At 44.8% G+C, this 18281-nt stretch overlaps 1 protein-coding gene across 1 annotated transcript; it reads left to right on the top strand.

Annotated features, from left to right (window-relative positions):
* The first annotated feature begins 1779 nt into the window (after window positions 1-1779).
* RIPK4 (receptor interacting serine/threonine kinase 4) lies at window positions 1780-16835 on the top strand. Its single transcript, XM_053970433.1, has 7 exons — window positions 1780-2065; window positions 9912-10060; window positions 10827-10876; window positions 11899-12057; window positions 12927-13033; window positions 13541-13793; window positions 14694-16835. Exons 1-7 carry the CDS (start codon window positions 1781-1783, stop codon window positions 15869-15871), a joined length of 2181 nt encoding a protein of 726 aa, XP_053826408.1. The 5' UTR covers window position 1780; the 3' UTR covers window positions 15872-16835.
* Window positions 16836-18281: the final 1446 nt, after the last annotated feature.

Below are 18281 nucleotides of genomic sequence, written 5' to 3'. Positions count from 1 at the left end.
AGGTGAGCAGCAGGCAGCAGACCACATTCCCAGCCTTGGGGAGTGTCCTGCTGCCGAGTTGGAGGGCCAAATGACAGCTCCCAAAATCTGAGGGTCTGTCACAAGCCGCGCTTCAGCTTCTCCCAGGTCATCCAGGCATTGGGGGACACGTGAGATGATTTGGCTGTGTGCAGGCTGGACTTGGTGATTTCTCTTTTTAGAAGTGCACACAATGCTACAAGCTGGCCTTGGATTTGAAATTTTAAAACCTAACCAGTTTGATTGAGCTGGGGTTCTGCCATGAGGCTCTCACAGTGGTAACTGGCATCACTTGTTGGTGACACAGAGCACAAACTTTGTCCTATTACTTCATGTACTGTTGTCCATTAGATAGTTTGCACATCTTTGGGTGCATTGCAGGAGCTGTTGTGTAATAAGAGAGGGTCTGCTCAGGAAATATTACCTGTCTGACCTCCCTGTGCCCTCTTTTGTGAATCTATGGTGGCTACAGTGATGTGTCAGTGCCCAAAGCTGCTCTGGGCAGGGTTCATAATCACTAATAATGCAGTCTTTACAGATTGAAGGGTCTTTAAACCGTCAAGTGTGCCCCTCTTTTTGGGCACAGCCAGCCTGGGGACAGGACCCTTGTTTCCTCTTTCCAGCTTGAGGCTCTGTGGGCTGTTGCAGAAGGCTGTGAGTGAGGTGCAGAAACGCACAGCAATTAAGGGTCTTGACCTGGGAGGCTGCATCTCGGACTGAGTAACACTTAACCCTGTGCAGGGTCAGGCTGAAGTGACCTGTAAACAACCCGGGGTGCTCATTACAGCTGCCAGGCCCAGGCCTGTTACATCACTGAAAATGGTGAGCTGGGAGTTTTCAGCACCTGCTGGAGCTGAGTGAGTGCAGTTTTGGACTTGTAGGATCTGTATTTTGGGGAGGCTTTTGCTGTGTCTCCCTGATTACAGCCGGCAGTTTGCTCCCCTCAGTGGTGGGTCCAAGGATTCCTCTCCCAAGGTCTGGGTCTGTGAACACTCAGGATGCACCAGCAGGGCTGCTGAAGAGATGCTGTCTGGCTTCTCTTCTGATTAACACAGCCTTATGACTCACCAAAAGTTAATTACTTCAGCCCAAGGAGTTAGAGCAGTGGTAAAGCTGGGCTCCCAGTGTATCGCCCTCCTTCTGAACAGCACAGCATAACCACAGCAGGGAGATGGGCTTTGCACTGGAGGTATTCACACCGTGGAAGTGCAGGGCTCACCTGTGGTCCTGCAGCTGGGAGCTGCCTCCTCTCATAGTTGAGACAGAGACAATACAAAGCAATACACTCCATTTTCAGAAGGCTTCAAACTGTTTTTTATTATAGCATGCATGCTTTTTATGCGTTCTTACAAAGCTATAAGTTTACTCATTGGCCAGGAAAGACAAACAAAGTGCTTATTGGAATAGACAGTTGCATGTTTCTCTCATTTATCCTTCTTGCTTTCTTGGTTTCTATGTCAACGACCTTGGTAGGAAATTCTTTCAGGGGTAAACATGGATCCTCTGATCAAACTTCTCTCTGGCTCACAGAAGTCGCTGTAAAACCTCTTCCGCAGCCTACCATTGAAAGCATAAAACCCCAAATCAGTAAATATGGAAATACACCTGGAGTGCAGGCTGGTGAGATGCAGCGTGGGGTCAGTGAGGGGGTGATGGTGAAATGTGGTGTTGGTTGTTATAAGAAATGTTTTGTGCGTGCTTGGCCTGAGGAGAAGCAGCTGCTCCATCCTTCACCTCCCGTTCTCTTCCACCCAGGGAGCGCATGGAGTTACTGGAAGAAGCCAGGAAGATGGAAATGGCAAAGTTTCGCTACATCCTTCCTGTTTATGGCATCTGCAGAGAGCCGGTGGGCCTGGTCATGGAATACATGGAAACGGGGTCTCTGGAAAAGCTCCTGGCCTCCGAGCCCCTGCCCTGGGAACTGCGCTTCCGCATCATCCACGAGACAGCGGTGGGGATGAACTTCCTGCACTGCATGTCCCCGCCCCTGCTCCACCTGGACCTCAAGCCTGCAAACATCCTGCTGGATGCCCACTACCACGTCAAGGTACGCGCTCTGTGCCAGGGTATCCGACCTTTGGATGTTCCCCCATGGCTCCTGCCAGATGCAAAAAAAAAAAAAAAAAAAACAACTAGAAACCAGCAGCATTCCTTTAGAATTAAAGAAATGCCCACTGACCCAACCCCTCTGATTCCCACATTAAAATCCACCCAAATACAGCCCTTAAATAAATGCACCTGGTTTATGCACCATTTTAATACATAGATAGAGGTGTGGTTAGGGAACTTCGTGGGAACCCTCCTGAAATTTTAGAAGGATGCAGCAAACTCTGGTTCTGAGACCTAATGGGTCCTGCTACAAATTTCTTTTGAGAACAGGAAGAAAAGTGGTGTGAACCTCTAAATTGTCTTTGCCACTTGCACAGTTGCCAAGATTGCCTTGTTCTGGGTCTTTGTCTGCACCACTAAATGCACAGATCTCATTTTCAGCTGGAGCCTGGGGAAGCCTTCCCAGAGGCAGCTCATTTCCATTTGCTCAGGGCATGTACAGTGAGGAAGTATCTCTGTTCTGACTGTTCATGCATACCAGAGGTCACTGAAAGGAATTTCTTTTGTGGCTGTAGCAGCATGAAATTATTTTTGTTATCCATTTCCAGAGTAAACTGGCAAACTTGTTGGCCTTCTCTGCTGGAGGTTCTGTGATCAGCTGGACCGAGGAGGTTGTGCTTGCTTTCTCAACTTTCTTTTCAGGGAGCACTGAGACTGAAATACAGTTTTTTCCCTGGTTTTTTTTTTTTTGTTTTTTTTTTTTTTTTAAGTGTTCAATTTTTTTTTAGCAGTGTCATAATCCATCTGCTCCCTGTTTTCTTGGCCCCCTCACTGATCAAGTGCCTTTGGTCTTGCCTGTATCCTTCTAAAAATGAAGTTTTCATTAAATAAAGACAGATTTCCTGATGTCATGATAGGGTTGGAGCCACAAGAGGTGTGTACCACTAATGAAATCACACTTGTGATGGTCTCAGCTTTTTTACTAAGTCTCTTAGTCATTTATTTCTTAGAAGGATTTTCTTTCTGAGGTAGGAGGCATCTAGAGGTGATCATGCTATTATGACCACAACATCAGGATTTGAACTGCTGAAAGCCTGTTCTCACACAATCGTGCTGAGAGACCTTTGCTAAGTATTTATTTACTTAAAAGTTCATGCTTGCTTGCATAACTTCTTAAATTCCTGATTCTTGACTCATCCGTGAGCCCAGATAGCAAGGCTGTGTTTTTCTCACTGTTTCAGGAGGTTGAAGTGTCTGATGCTCTGCCTGCTGCACAGCCTATATCAGGGTGGTGATGTAACACAATGGGGGCAAAGTGCAAAATGTACCAAAATAAAAAAGTCTCTGGTGAGGTCATTGCTGACATCCCTGATGTGCTTCTGTGCAAAACACATCAAGGTCTTCGGATCCTTTCCACGGAGTCCAGGAAGGAATGGTCTAATCCAAACCTTTTCCAGCCAGCAGTCTTTTACATCCACAGGCATCTTGGAAAGCCCTCCAAGAAGCAAAGCAGGCACAGGAATCCATATGCAAAATGACAGATGAACATATTCTGTGAGGCGCCTTCACTTTAAAAATGTGGCCCCTAACCTTCTTCTTGTGTGGCGTGAAATTTACAATTAACTTTCAGACCCTGCAGCTTGATTTAATGTGCATTTTCTTGCTGGAGGGCTAATGGAGCTGCTGATTGAAGTGTTTTTAAATGTCAGCATTAATTTAGTATGTGACCTGTCCCTAATAGAGTCCCAAGGTGAGTGAAGAGATGTTGCAGACTCCAAAAGAAGAGTTTGGAGGTAGGGAGGATTTTTACAAACTGTTTGCCCTTGAGCCAGGAAACAGTCAGTCTTCCAGTGGAGAGCATTGGAAAAGCTGCTGTGCCATCCTGCAGTTAAATGCAAACACACCCTGCTCCTTTTACAAGCCCTGTGCTCACTGTAAAAGCCCTGAGTGAGGCTGGTGACTAAGGCAGTGCTGCTGTACAGAACTTATCATCAAGTGGGTGCCTCCATATCATAAAGCCTGGCCATTACATAAGTGTGTGCTGAACTGGGAGGATAATTAGGAGGATGGCATTAGCCTGGGCAGGGATATAGATAGACAGATATTAGCTTTACCAAGGGCACACTGGGGGATTCCCTGGTGATTTTAAATATTTGTGTGTAACGTGTACAGCGCAAGGTAAAGCTTTGCTGTTTTCTGGAAGGTGGATGCATCCATCCTCCCTTGTGTGAGCTGGTGCTGGCAGCTGCCTTCCCTGCCATGTCCTGCTCCTTCTTGTTTGCCTTAAACACTGTGCTTTCCTTGGCAGGATTATTCCATACCCAGGCAGACTTTGTCTTCCTTCGTGTCAACCTTTACCAACAAGATCCTCCCTTGCCTCTTTCTCCAGTGTTCCTCATACTCAATCTTTCAATATTTACACACTGTCTGACATTTATTTCTTTGCTCAGCTGGACCACATCTTTTGAGCTCATTCTTCAGCTCTCCTGCCCTCCACACGCGTTCTGGATGCATCCCTTGAGCTGCTGTGATGTGGCAATCGCTGGCACGGGGGAAGCAATGCCACATTCCAGCTCTGCCCTCGTGGGCTGGGAGTTTGCTCCTTCCCTGCTGCAATGTGATCTCTCTGCAGGGCCCTTGGTAGGAGAATAAACACCCCACCACGTGCAGAAATCTCATGCCCAACTTGTTGCCAGCTGCCATGCCTGTTGCATGATCTCTGTTGCTGCTTCACAGGTTTCCTGTCTTCCAAAATCTCATGTCAAGAGTGTTGCTTTTTGTTCAGGTGTTTAAAATTAAGCTGACCTGCAGCTTAATACTTTTGGGCAGAAACATTTTTAAGCTCTTGTTTCTGTCAGTATCCAGCCTGGGTTTTTTGCAGCTCCTCATCTTGTCATATATGTATTTGTACACATACACAGACATACATGTATATATGTGTGGGTTCATGTATACACAGAAACAAGCCTGACCAGTTGTTTTTCATCTCCTAGATTTTGGTTTTAAGGAACTTGAAGCAGAACGAGCTGCTCTCAGCTGTGCACTGCTTTAAGCCCTCTGTAGTTGCTTTTCTCCCCTCCCCAGTTCTCCAGTTTAAACCAATGTGAAATTTGCTGCTGTGTTGTACCGTGCTGATGGTCTTGCCTCTGTGGTCTTCACTTTTATTTTTTGCAGCTTCAGCTGCAAAATTTCTGAGAATGGAGTTAGAAGCAACCTAGTCAGATGGCAAATGTAATGATCAGAAAGCTTCTTCATGTAGGTTGTTAACTGTAGGTACAAGCAATACCCAGAGGCCAGGCTGGTAAAGAGCAGTTGTCTCCTTTTATTAGACTGCCTGATGTAGGTAGCACAGCCACTTTTTTATCAGCTGCAATTGCTCTCCTGTTATTACAGATGAGGAGAGCCTTGTTTTGTGTGTCCCTTCTGCTTGTTTCCTACCCTTCCTGATCAAGGTTTCCATGCAGGGCTGTTGTTGCATGGCTCTTTAATCCCAACTAACAGAGCTGGTTTGCACCTTGATCAATTCTCTGATTGATCTAATTGTGGTGGCACAGGGGAGGGAACAAAACCATCCCTGTTAGAGTAATGCAGATTCACAATTGATTAAAATGGGCGTTTGGCTTTGGTTTGTGCTGCTTCTGAAAAGAGCATTGCAAATGTCCCACCTGAAACTGGTTTGGAGGAGTTAAAAGTTTCGGGGCAGGTTGGAAAAGGATGGAAATACAGTCTGTTTCAGAAAAGTTTATTTTAGAAGCTAACTGAAGTGCATTCATTAAAAAAAAAAAAAAACTATTCATAAAGACATAGGTTTGAAGTGCGCATTGTGTTGGTATTTGGAATTATTTTTTAGTCGTAATTTTTAGTAGTCCAAATCTGTGACCCATGCAAATTCCTTTAAAATTTCAGGCATTTCTTAAGAACAAAAATGTAACAGCCTTTCCCCCTACCCCCAGAAAAACCAAAGGAAACATCCCCTGCCACCAGACACCCTTATACCTCACAGACAAATGTGGGGGCATTCTCAATATCCAAGTGCAGAGACTTTGTACAGAGACAAATGCTGGATGTTGCAGCAGAGATTAAAAATTAATCCAGTGAATTTGATGCAGAAAACCTTTTGGTGAACTCTGTCCCTGAGTCCAGTGCCGTGGGTTCTTGAGTTTTGCTTGCAGAAAAATGACATAAAGCATCAGGAGCTAAGTGCACAGTTCAGGACATCAGGAGGTGAGAGCAGAGTTCAGGGCAGCCTGTCAGGAGTCATCACTAAAAAAAGGCACTTTCCAAGCACTCATTTTGTTCCTGGGAACTAGATCCCTGCAGTGCTTGGGAATAGCTGACTGTAGTAGCTGTTGTAGTTATGTGAGCATATCTTCTAGTTAAAAAAAAAAGAAATTGCAAAATACAAAAGAACTACAAAAATAATTTCTTAAAGCATCTAAAACTTTGCAAGTGAGTGTTTTTGTATGAACTAGCGTGGAAAGATCCACAAATGGCAGAAGCAGAGAATGTCTTGCGTGCATGAAGTTAAAAATAAACTGAACTAAAAAAAAAAAAAAAAAAAAAAAAAAAAAATGGAAATCTTCAGATCTTGGAATCCTTCAGTAAAGCAAACACTGCTGGAAGTGGGCAGGAAAACATGTGCAGCTCCCGTCCCTGCTCGGCGCTCACGTGTTGGTTCTCATGCAGCCCTTGAAGGAGCAGAGCTGCCTGAACATGAACCTTCCCACTGCCTGCGTGGGCTCTGGCCAAGGCTCCTTTCCTTCTCCCCGCCGCGGGTTTTGCATGGAGCAGTCTGTCGCCTCCGTGTCTCCCCTGTGGTGCCACGTGTGCTTTTGAAGGGACCCACCTGAAATCACTGGTGCTGATGCCTCAGGTTTTTAGCTTTTGTGTGTTTCACATTCTGTGCTGCTTTAGTGTGTGGGTCTGGGCTTCACATTAGGGGATGGTGAGCTCTCTTCACAGAGCAGAGAGACAAAACAATTCCTTCTCCAGCTGGGCACCAAGGACAAATGATCCAAAGCTCAGGCCCAAGAGCACAAACAGCGTGGGCTGGAGAGAGAAAAACAAGCAGGATGGGAGTGCATGGGCTAAAGCTGGAATGGGACAATGAACTGCAAGGTGCAAATGGAGCAGAGCTGATCCCAGTGAGAGCCCCCGGGAGCGCTCGTGCATTTTGGGACCATTTTGGTTCCTCTTGGGTGCAGCCCTGGCTGGGCTCTGGTGCTGCCCAAGGTGGATCCATGGAGGAGATCCTTTTCATAAATCCCTGCTTTGTTCTTTAGCTCTGTCCAGCCTCTGCTCTAGCTCAGCCTTCACAAGACATCAGTGTGAGGAGTGAGATTGTGGATTCGCTTGGAATTTAGGGGAAGGGCAGAGCCTGGGGTGGGCTGCAGGGACCAGCAAGGATGTGGAGGAAGGAGTGGGGAAGGGTGCTCCACTTTCACTGCCTTCCCCAGCAAGGGAGTTGCAGAATGAGGTGCCTGGCAAGCAATTTAAAGGCAAACCAGGCAAGTTAAATGGCTGTATCTTCCACCCACTGCGCAGTTCCCACTGGTGTTTAAAGAACCTGCATACCTAAATACACCATGCAGTGAGGAAAATTTGCCCTAGAGGAACTAATAAAAGCCACGAAAAGCTGTCTGCAGAATGTCGCTGTTTTGTTGCAGCCTGCAAGATAACAATTCCTCAATTTCCAGTGCTTTCTCCTGCAGAATTTGGTATGATGGAAGCCCTGCTGTACAGGTGACTTTTTAATTAATTGACACCCAGTCCTTCACACTAGGTAGGGACAGTTCCACAAGGTGAAGCTCTTTCTGGCCCAGGGAGGGTGTATGCTATGTACCTTAGCTGTTTCTTAGTTTGTAGGGTGACTTTTTCTGTCTGGAGTGCTCAGCTCTGCCTTAGCCCCCAGCCTTAGATTCACACACCGTAGCTGGTGGCTCCAAACACAGGAGTGTCACCCTGCTGTCTGCATTTCATCTTTATTTCTTAACTCATGCAATAGGAAACACGCCATTGTTTAGACAAAGAGGGAGGTGTGTGGCTTTAATTATGCCTGGATTTCTTGAGGAGTACACAAGCCTCTGCCTCACGTTAATCAAAGGAGAGCAGCGCTTCACCACGTCGGATCCGTTCAGACTTGCAGGGTTCAGTTCATTTCTGAACCTGACACCACAGCCTGGTGTGATGCTGGGGTTGGGCTTTTGTTCTCCTGTGGAGCACCAAGTGCCCCAGACTCATGCAGCATTTCCTGCAGTGGTCAATTTGACTCTTCCCAGGGTGACCTGGCGTGTGGACAAGGGTTCCTTGCGGCTTTCCTGGAGTCCAGCAATCCTCTCTTGAGAGTGTAGCTCCACAAGGATGAGAAACTATTCCTTCAGATGACTTTGCTTTTTCCCTTTTTTCCTCCCTCTTTTTTTTTTTTTTTTTTCCTGTGTGTGGGTTTTTTTGTTCTCAAGTCATTCCCACATTACAGATTAAAGAGGGACAACAGGTTGGACATACCTGTGCTTTAGGGTGCAGGACTTCTCCAGCTCCTCAGAATGCCTCTGCTGAGCTCTTTGTCCATGGGAGAAGTTCTTGCTGAAGCTGTGTGGGTTGCTTTGTTTGTTTTATGGCAAAAGGAGATTCCTTGCATGGCTGTGTAATGTGCCTGTTCTCCAGGAGGCTGAAGCTGGCAGCAGTTTTCTCCCTTTCCAGTAATGGACACGTGTTACAACTAGTTCTGTGGTATCTTTAGAGAGAAACTTCTCAAAGTGTACAGTCGGAGCCTATTAAAAAAAAAAAAAGTTTTTTTAATTATGCTTGTTGTTTTGAGGGAAAACTTTCTCAAAGGAGAAGCTGTGAAGATCAAAAGGGCAATGAGTCATTAAAAAACCTGAGTATATATTAGATAAAAGGAATGTGTAAGTTAGGGGGAGGGGGAATCTTATCTGACATGTAGACAAAAATCAGTGGGTTCAGTGGTCCAAAAAGACTTGACTTTTCTTGAAATTTCCACTTGGCATAATAGACATTTTTGTCCAGTGGGAAATAAGTAAGACAAAGGAAATTCCTGGCCTATCTGTTTGCTCGATGATTGGTATGCCTTTGAGAGCAAATGAATGCATATTTGCTTGACACTTGAAATTAAAGTGGAGGTGTGTCCTTTTTATAAACTTGCTGTCACTTGTTGTGCTCATTTCAGCTGTGCTCCCTGCGTCACTGCACCAACTTGCTCTATCTCCTGGCTGCCAAAAAGAGTTCCCAGTGTGGGTTTTTGGTGTGTGTGTGTGTGTGTGTGTGTGTGTGTTGTTTCCATTTGGGATTTTTAGCACTTGGTGGCTCTGCTGTTGGGCTTGGTCCTCACTGGCATGGTCAGTGTAACAGAACACCTGGAAGAGTGATTCTCCAGAGTTCATTGGAGAGCCAGGACGTTTAAACACCTCATACACTGTGAGGTTATGTAGGGAAAGGGGGTGGCAGGGCCAATAATTACATTAAAGGAGTTTGCAGTAGCTAAATTCGACTGGTTTAAATTACAATAAATTGTCTTGACTGTTTGTTGTGTTTGCTATGTAATGGGCTGGCATGCTGCTGCTTGCAAAAACTGCTTGCCTTTATTCCTTTTATTTTTTCTTCTTCTTCTTCTTTTAGCTTAACCATAAAGAAAAACCTACCATAGCATGATGCTTCCAGAGATGTTTTATTGGCTTAATATTTCTGAACAGCCCTTCACTGTATTTGTTGGATGATCCTGTTGTTCTTTGCAGAAAATATTTTGTGAACACCTTGAAAGTCTGATGGTACCATGCACTTTTCTCACCTTCTTCCTCCTCTTTTTTTTTTTTTTTTTTTTTTTTTAGATTTCTGACTTTGGGCTTGCAAAGTGCAATGGCTTGTCCCATTCCCATGACATCAGCATGGATGGCTTGTGTGGCACGATTGCCTATCTTCCTCCAGAGCGCATCAAGGAGAAAAACAGGTGTTTTGACACCAAACATGATGTGTACAGGTCAGTGAACTATGAAAACACCTAAATGCTATTTTAGTAACCCTGTAAAATGAGCCCTTTTTTACTTGTTTTTTAAGCATGAAATCCCTAAATCCAGTTTGAGCCTCGTCTTGAAATGTGTCACATTTGCTTTGGGTTTTGCAAGTCTTTGTAGGGTAGAGAGAAGCCTTTTAAAACTGCAGGTGATCCTGGGTCTTGAAATTATTTGTTAGCAGCTGGCAGTGGGAGGCACTCTGCCCACCTTTAATTTCCCTTCTAAAGGTACATCCTGGCCTACTTTTTGAGTGTGTGATAAAATTCTGAGTTATCTTCAGTGGATTTCATCACTAGGTCTTTGGCTCCTCTTTCATGGCAAGATTATTAGGAAAAGGAAATCACAGCTTTAGATTAAAAAGATATCTATTATTCTAAATTAAATTGATTTATTTAAAGTCATCTTGCAGGGCAGAAGCATTAAATTAAATCCACTGTAATGCTTTCTCTGATTTTGTCAGAGTGCATGTGGAGTGGTTGGTAAATGCTACCAAGGACTTGGCAGCCTCCAGCAAGTTCCTGTGTTTGCTGCCTCAGGTTCCTCCCTGCCAAAGCTAGACTTTGAAATCATGGGTCTTAGCTGCATTCTTCTGTGCATGTGTGTGTGTGTTCATCAGCTGAATTAGGTGCAGAAGTGGAGGGATAAAGAAAATAAATTACACTTCTGTGAGGTTCTTTTGGTTAAAAATTTTTCTAGATTTTTTTTTTTACCTTTTAAAATTTTTTTTGGTAGCTTTTCCATCGTGGTTTGGGGAGTTCTTACACAGAAGAAGCCTTTTGCAGGTAAGTTGTTTGTTATCTTGGATTTTTTTTTCCTTTTTCCCATTGATAAACACACTTCTTGCCCCAGCAGCCCCAGATTTTTGTGCATGACTTCCAAATTCTGACAGTCTTGTGTGGTAGAGACCTTTAAAATCTCAGTTTCTGATCACAAGCTTAAGTCCTCCTTTGTGCTATGTCGTGAAAACAGAACCTGTATTGCTGCAGGGGCCCTTGTCTGCACATTTTTGCTTCTGCTGGAGTTTGCTGCACAGCTTCAGATCAGTGTGTGGCAAAGGCAACTTGGCAGGCAGCTCTGCTGCTGTTCAGAAGCAGCTCCTCTGTAGAGAGGTTCTGCAGTTTATTTGTAGATTGTGGGTACAGATTTGTTCCTTAAAAAAAAAAAAAAAAAAAAGAAAAGCTGTCTGTGAGAATAAGCCCTGTTCCACCCTGCAGTAAATGCACCTCAACAGGCAGCTGTTTATTCTTTATGACTTTCCTGTGTCTGTGACTGGCCTATGTATAGCAAACATGTCCCAACAAGTTCCAGTCTACTATTAGTTTTTCTCCCAGTGAGCGATTCCGTTTAGCCCAGTGATTGATTTACAGCCAGGAGCTGCACTACTGCACCTCTTGATTTGTGTTCTTCCTTCACCTTTATGAATAGTTCAGGTACCTGGTCCAAATAAAAACTAAGGTTCTGTTTTCTTACAGCAGCTATGGAAATCCAAAGAGAGGTAGTAAAGAACTGTTTGAGGTTTTTTCTTTCCTTTTGTTCTTTATCTTTAATAGGTGGACAAAGAACACAGTCACTTGCTGAAAATTGTTTTTAAATGATACATGAGAAGCAGGTGTTACTGCTTCAAGATATTAAAAAATGTCTTGTTGGAGAAGACAACCAACAATTTTCCCCCCTATTGATAAGAAATCTAGGAAAAAAAGTGTGAAAACAAATTTTCAGCCTAATGCACTCTTAATGCTCTTGGGAAAAAAAGAAGTGATTCCTTTTGCTGGGACATCTAAATTTGTGTGCTTTTGCTTTGCAGAGGAAAACAATATTTTACATATTATGGTAAAAGTAGTTAAAGGCCACCGCCCAGAGCTACCTGCTGTTTCCAAATCCAGACCTCATTCATGTAATAACTTGATCAAACTGATGCAAAAATGTTGGCAAGATGATCCTGGTGAACGGCCAACATTTCAAGGTAAGATTTCCTCTTAACTTGGCTGCCCATTTATCCTTCTATGAGTCATGTTATTGCTCAGGAGTCTGCTAATTCTTTGGGTAAACGCTGAGAAGCTCTGTGACAGAGTAAATAGAGCACATTGTGTGGTGGAGACAATGATACAGGCCACTTACTCATTTGTGGAGGAAGGGATTATCTGAGGACATGTCTGACCACGATGGTGTTATGTAAACACAAGCCTTGTACGGAGCCAGTTGGTTCATTTAGACAGAAATTATGTTTATTTCTGATAGTGAGTGTCAGGACATAAGCCAAGCTGGAGTTGGTTTGGTTTGCAGTGTACCAAAGCATTGAAGGAACTGGCTCTTGAAATTTGTACTGTTGTATGCTGAGAAACTGAATTGTTTTCTTGTAATGAAACAGTTTGTACAGTCACTTCTCTGCCAGTAAAAGGTTTGAACTTGTCCAAAGCACCTGTTACGAATTCAAGTGTGCAGAGGGATGTAGCTTCATTTAACATTAATGGGAGAGATTTGCTTGTTCCCTCTCTTCCTGCTCAAACAAGGAATGATGGATTCCATCTTCTAAAAAAAACCCAAAAACATATCTAAATCTGCCAGCAGTTCAGTCCTGTAGTGTGGCCCCTGTGTAACAGCAGTCTGGTGTGACTGAAAATGAATTGTTTGAGCAGCCCTGTGTACCCTTGGCTTGGCTGCATGCTTGTGCCCACCGAGGAGGTGCTGGATGGAATGGTCAGCACTGGAGTCCTTCTCCCTCAGTATCTCAGAGATTTTAAGTTCAATTGATAGAGAAAGGCAGCAGGGTATTTCAAAAACTCTCCTTCTGGAAAAACCAAGCACTAAAACCTTCTCTTGTTTTCTTGAAAGAAATCACTTCAGAAACAGAGGCCCTTTGTGAAAAACCAGAAGATGAAACAAAAGAGATGATAACTCAGGACCTGGACACCAAGAATGCCCCAGAGCAGCAGCCTGAGGTATTTTCTCTTTCACTTTGTGTTCAAACTTGCAGGGTTTTGGAAGGAACAGGCTCCTTTATGACATGGAAGGTTCCAATCAACCTTCTCTTTGCTGCTTTTGAGCACCACCTTGCCTGATAGAAGTGGGTCTTGGTGAAGGACAAGCAGGGGCAGGGGCATGGACCAGCTCAGGAAAACCTCAGGGCAGAACCAAATGCAAGTGCATCTTATTTTGTGGAGGGAGAATTGGACAGTTAGGAAATAAAGGCTGGAACTGTGTGGGTGTGACTGATCTTAAAAACCATCATAGACAGAAGAGCCACGTGGCTTTAGTGGTTCTGGGTACTGATGGCAGCTGCCCTCCTGCTTCTGAAAAAATTTCAGTGACCTAATTCATAGGTTTCATTTAATACAAATAGTTTTTAAGGCTACCTGCAAACTAAAAAAATTATGTTTCTTCTGTAGAGCCTTGTGATCAGTTTTGTTTGCTGACCTTTCTAAAATGCTTGTGTGCTTCTCTTGAAGGGGATTTGTGCACTATCCCAGAAGAAACAGGAGCCTGCTCTTCCATCAGTTAAGGATTACAGTCTCTCAGAGTTGTTGTCCCAGTTGGATTCAGGGATTTCACAGACCATGGAAGGCCCTGAGGATCTCAGCCGCAGCTCTTCTGAGTCCAAACTTGCCTCCAGTGACAAGCGGCTTTCAGGAGTTTCATCTGTAGATTCAGCTTTTTCATCCAGAGGATCCCTTTCCCTTTCCTTTGAACGGGAGAGTTCAGGTAATGGTCAAGTTTTCCTTTGTAGTTGTTTGGATTGGGGCATGGGAGTCAATGGGTTGGAGAGTAGAATAACATTCTGGAAATTACTGTTAGCCTTGCTTTCTCTTGCTGTCAGCACCACAAATTTGTTTACTGGAGGTAGTTATTTAAAAGGAAAAAACACAAAAAAAAATTATGTGGTTCTCGAACATGATCTAATGAGAAAAAAATAAATCTCATTTACTTTTGTAAAGGAGTAAACTCCCATTAAAGCAATTACAGAATTGGTCATGTAGAGGTTGGTTGGAAGGGAGGTCACTACTAGTCCAGCATCCCGCTTGATGTGGGATTAAAGCCACTGCCCAGTCAGGTCAGCTGAGTTTGTGGCTTTTTCAGTTACACTAAGCCTAAACCTCAGCACCTTAGTTTTTGAGAGGACTCAAGTCACCTTCTCAGCAGCCCTTGGGGCTATTGTGCTAAAGACCCCCTCACTTTTTCATTCCAGTGCTGCAAACCCCAGACATCTGGTTTTCAGTTAGGTAAACAATGGTTAGTGCAGGGTGATCAACCACAACATCCTTTGGTCTTCATACCACAACAAAGAGAGTTAGTGGGGGCTCAAATCTGACCTGAAAATGTTCTGGGACTCCTGTGGAGCAAGGGGGGTGAATTGCTCTGCAGGCAGCTCAGTGCTGAAACCATGGGCAGGTAAGGTTTGATGGGCATCAGAATTGTGATGCTGTGTTTTCCACAGAATCTTAGAACAGTTTGGGTTGGAATGGATCTTTAATGACCAGGGACATCTTCAACTAGATCAAGCTGAATGTGTTCAGGAATGTGGCATCCACCACTGTTCTGGGCAAGCTGTTCAGTTGTTTCACCACCCTCATGGTAAAAAATTTCTTCCTTGTATCTATTCAGATATTGGTACTACAGACATACAGAAGAGGAAGCTAACGGAGGCAATTTTATCTGGAGATACCAGCAAGCTGATGAAGATCCTCCAGCCTCAAGATGTTGATATTGTTTTAGATGGGAACTCCAGTCTTCTGCACTTGGCTGTTGAAGCAGGTCAAGAAGAATGTGTCAAATGGCTCCTGCTGTACAACGCTAACCCTAACCTCACCAACAAGAAAGGGTCCACCCCTCTTCACATAGCCATCGAGAAGAAATTTAAAAGCATCGTGGAACTGATTATGGCCAGGAAAATCAACGTCAACGCCAAAGATGAGGACCAGTGGACCGCTCTCCACTTTGCTGCCCAAAACGGGGATGATTTCAGCACCAAAATGCTGCTTGATAAGAACGCGTCCTTAAACGAGGTGGATTTTGAGGGCAGAGCCCCCATCCACATAGCCTGCCAGTACGGCCAGGAGAACATCGTGCGCATCCTGCTGAGAAGAGGCGTCAACGTGAACATCAAGGGGAAGGACGACTGGGTGCCCCTTCACTACGCTGCCTGGCAGGGCCACCTCCCCATCGTGAAGCTGCTGGCCAAGCAGCGCGGCGCCGACGTCAACGTGCAGACCGTGGACGGAAGGACCTCGCTCCACCTGGCCGCCCAGCGGGGTCACTACCGCGTCGCCCGCCTCCTCATTGACCTGGAGTCGGACGTCAACGTCCGCAACGGGCTCCTGCAGACTGCCCTCCACATCGCCGCCGAAACCGGCCACACCAGCACCTCCAGGCTGCTCCTCAAGCACGGGGCAGACATCGAGGCCGCCACGGCAGAAGGATACACGGCCCTGCACCTGGCATCCCGCAGCGGCCACTTAGCCACAACAAAGCTGCTGATGGATGAAAGGGCCAGCGTTCTAGCCAGAGGCCCTTTAAATAGGACAGCGCTGCACCTTGCTGCGGAAAACGGGCACTCTGAAGTAGTAGAAGAACTTGTCAGTGCAGAAAATATCGATATTTCTGACAGCGAGGGGTTCACAGCTCTTCACCTGGCTGCGCGGGGGGGGCACGCGAAAGCGGTGGAGGTTCTCCTGAAGCACGGGGCCCACACTGACATGCCGAGACCCAAGTGTCAGGCCCTGCTCCCGCCCGCTCAGCAGAGCAGGAACAGCTCGCTTAGGGTGTTGTTAAGTGACACTTAAGCAAAAGGTGCAGAGTGGTGCTTTTTTACCTGGTGTGAGGAGGCTGCTGGAGCTCAGGGCCTTCTCCAGCTGTGCAGGGATGCGCTCACCAGCGGTGGCAGCTGATGGACTGAGGTGTTTGAGTGTGGCTGAGGCCAGGTGCAAGGCCAAGAGCTGGAGTCTGCCGTGGTCTGTGTCACTCGTTCCGTGCCTGCCCACCCTGCCTGGATCTGGACATTCCCCTCACCAAGGACGTTCTGAGAGAATGATGCAACTTGTGTGTTCTCCTCCCTGCTTTTTTTTCTTTCCCCCTCATGTGCCAAACTAATTTAAGAACTAACATTATGCTTTTTTTTTATTTTCATCAAAACAAAAAGAAAAAAAAAATAGATGGCATAGATACATGGTTCATTGCAGCAATTGATATTTTGGGCTGAAAGTCTCCAGTTTAGAATAAGCACAACAGCAGTCTGCTTGAAATTAATGCAGGAGTTGAGGAAAGGGTTGTTTAAGGTACAGTTAATCAGGTTTCTGCTACGTTTTTTAATGGAGATATTGATTACAGATTTCCATGTACTCAAAGTTTATGAAGCAGACTTAATAACAAGGCAGGATTCCAAAAAGAATAAGCAGAAGTAAAAGCTTAACACTGTCTTCGTGTACAGTACTCCCTTGTATGTATCTGAGATCAGTAAACTGGACGAGGTGCTTAGTGGTTTGTCTTAAATGAGCAAGTCAAGAGCTGAAATTTGTACTGGACTGGAACTGGATAGTCTGTTCTAACACCACTGTACCAATTTGCAAAACACTGTTTGGAGGGGCTGATGACTGGAACTGATATACTGTGTATATAGGATTTCTACCTGTTGTATGCTTTTTTTCTACTGAAGAAAATAGATTGCTTAGAGTGGGTATGTTTTAATACACCTTTTAATTTCACTCTTTTCAAAGTACAAATGTGGCCTGTTATTAATAAAAAAATGTGTTCCACAACTTGTCTGTATTTTGGAGTCGATAAAGCAACTGAAAACCCATTGGCCAACAACAGAAGAACAAAACTATCATGTGTTTAGTGATCACAGAATGGGTTAGAAGGGACCTTAAAGACCCCCTGATCTGAGCAAGGATACCTTCCACTAGATCAGGCTGCTGAGAACTCCATCCAGCCTTGTCTTGAATGATGCTGAAGCCCAAACTGTTCACATGTAAGGCTGCCCTCAGTTTTACATTCCCTACAGCTTTACAGAAAGTCAGGAGCTTGAAGGAATGGGAGGTGTTTGTTATTTACAGAACAAAGTTGTAGAATAAAGCCTAACATAACCTAATCTTTATGCATGTAACACATTTATACACAACTGGGATGGTTTCCTCTTATGCTGTAGCTGTTAGTGGAGAATGAAATGGAATTAAAAAGTAGATGGTGAAGCCATGCTCACGCCACTACATGGAAGTTACAAAGCAATGCCACTCTTAGCAGAGCATGGCAGTCCCAGCAAGCTCCTAAAGGTGCTGACAGTGAAACTGCTCACTCAACAAACAACTGTCATTTTCCTGCTTCCTTCCACTTCTTTGGAGACCAATAAGGTGGCCATGTTTCATTAAGCTGTGCTTAATCACTGTCTCAATATAGCAAATTCAAGCACAGACCACTTGGTCTCTCAAGCTTAAATGCTTGGCTTAGCGTAGCACACACCATTCCCTTCTATTTCACAGTCTCCTGAACAGTGAGATTAAAGATACCTAAATTCCAGTACTTGTCTGAAGTGCAAAAGGGCTGTAAGACCAGGTAACAGCAGCCTTGCACCTCCTAATAAAGGTGGTTCACACCAGCAAGGTAAGGGGAAAGTACACTTATAAAATGCTTTTAAAACAGCTCAAACACTGCTTCGCCAGTACATTCCTTCAATGCCTAATAATAATAGTACATTAGCTTCTAATTAAACATGAGGCCACACTCATGAGTCCTTATTTCCACGCTGTCTTTCACAATAACAGGCACCAGCTATGCATTACAGAGAAGGCAACACAGCTGGCACTAGACAAAAAAACAACAAAGGATTGCAATGACATGCTGCCAGTATTGGAGTGGGTATTTTTCCCTGTGAACCAGCCTTCCTTGGGGGCAGGAGGGGTGAGTGGGGGTGCTAAATTGGCAATAATGCAGCAATTAGGAATTACTGTTTTGTAAAGGTCTCCTACGGGTGACTTTTCTAGTCGCATGTGCACTCCTCTGACTTAGCTGAAGTCTCTGGCTGTTGACCTAGAGCTTACAGGCATTTCTTTGTCTTTTTCCAATCTCAGGTGTGTTCTTTAAAAAAACCCTGTAGTCTTGGGAGGTGGGCTTGAGGTGGTTTGTGACACAAAGGGCTCCATGAAGCTGAGCCTGCTCCAGGTCCCCAACTGCTCCCTTGCAGGTGAAAGGGCTGAAAGA

This window comes from Vidua macroura, chromosome 2, assembly GCF_024509145.1.
Source record: "Vidua macroura isolate BioBank_ID:100142 chromosome 2, ASM2450914v1, whole genome shotgun sequence".
Taxonomy (NCBI): Eukaryota; Metazoa; Chordata; class Aves; order Passeriformes; family Viduidae; genus Vidua; species Vidua macroura.
The sequence above is the reverse complement of the archived record's forward strand: the minus strand, read 5'-3'. Positions and strand labels throughout refer to the sequence as shown.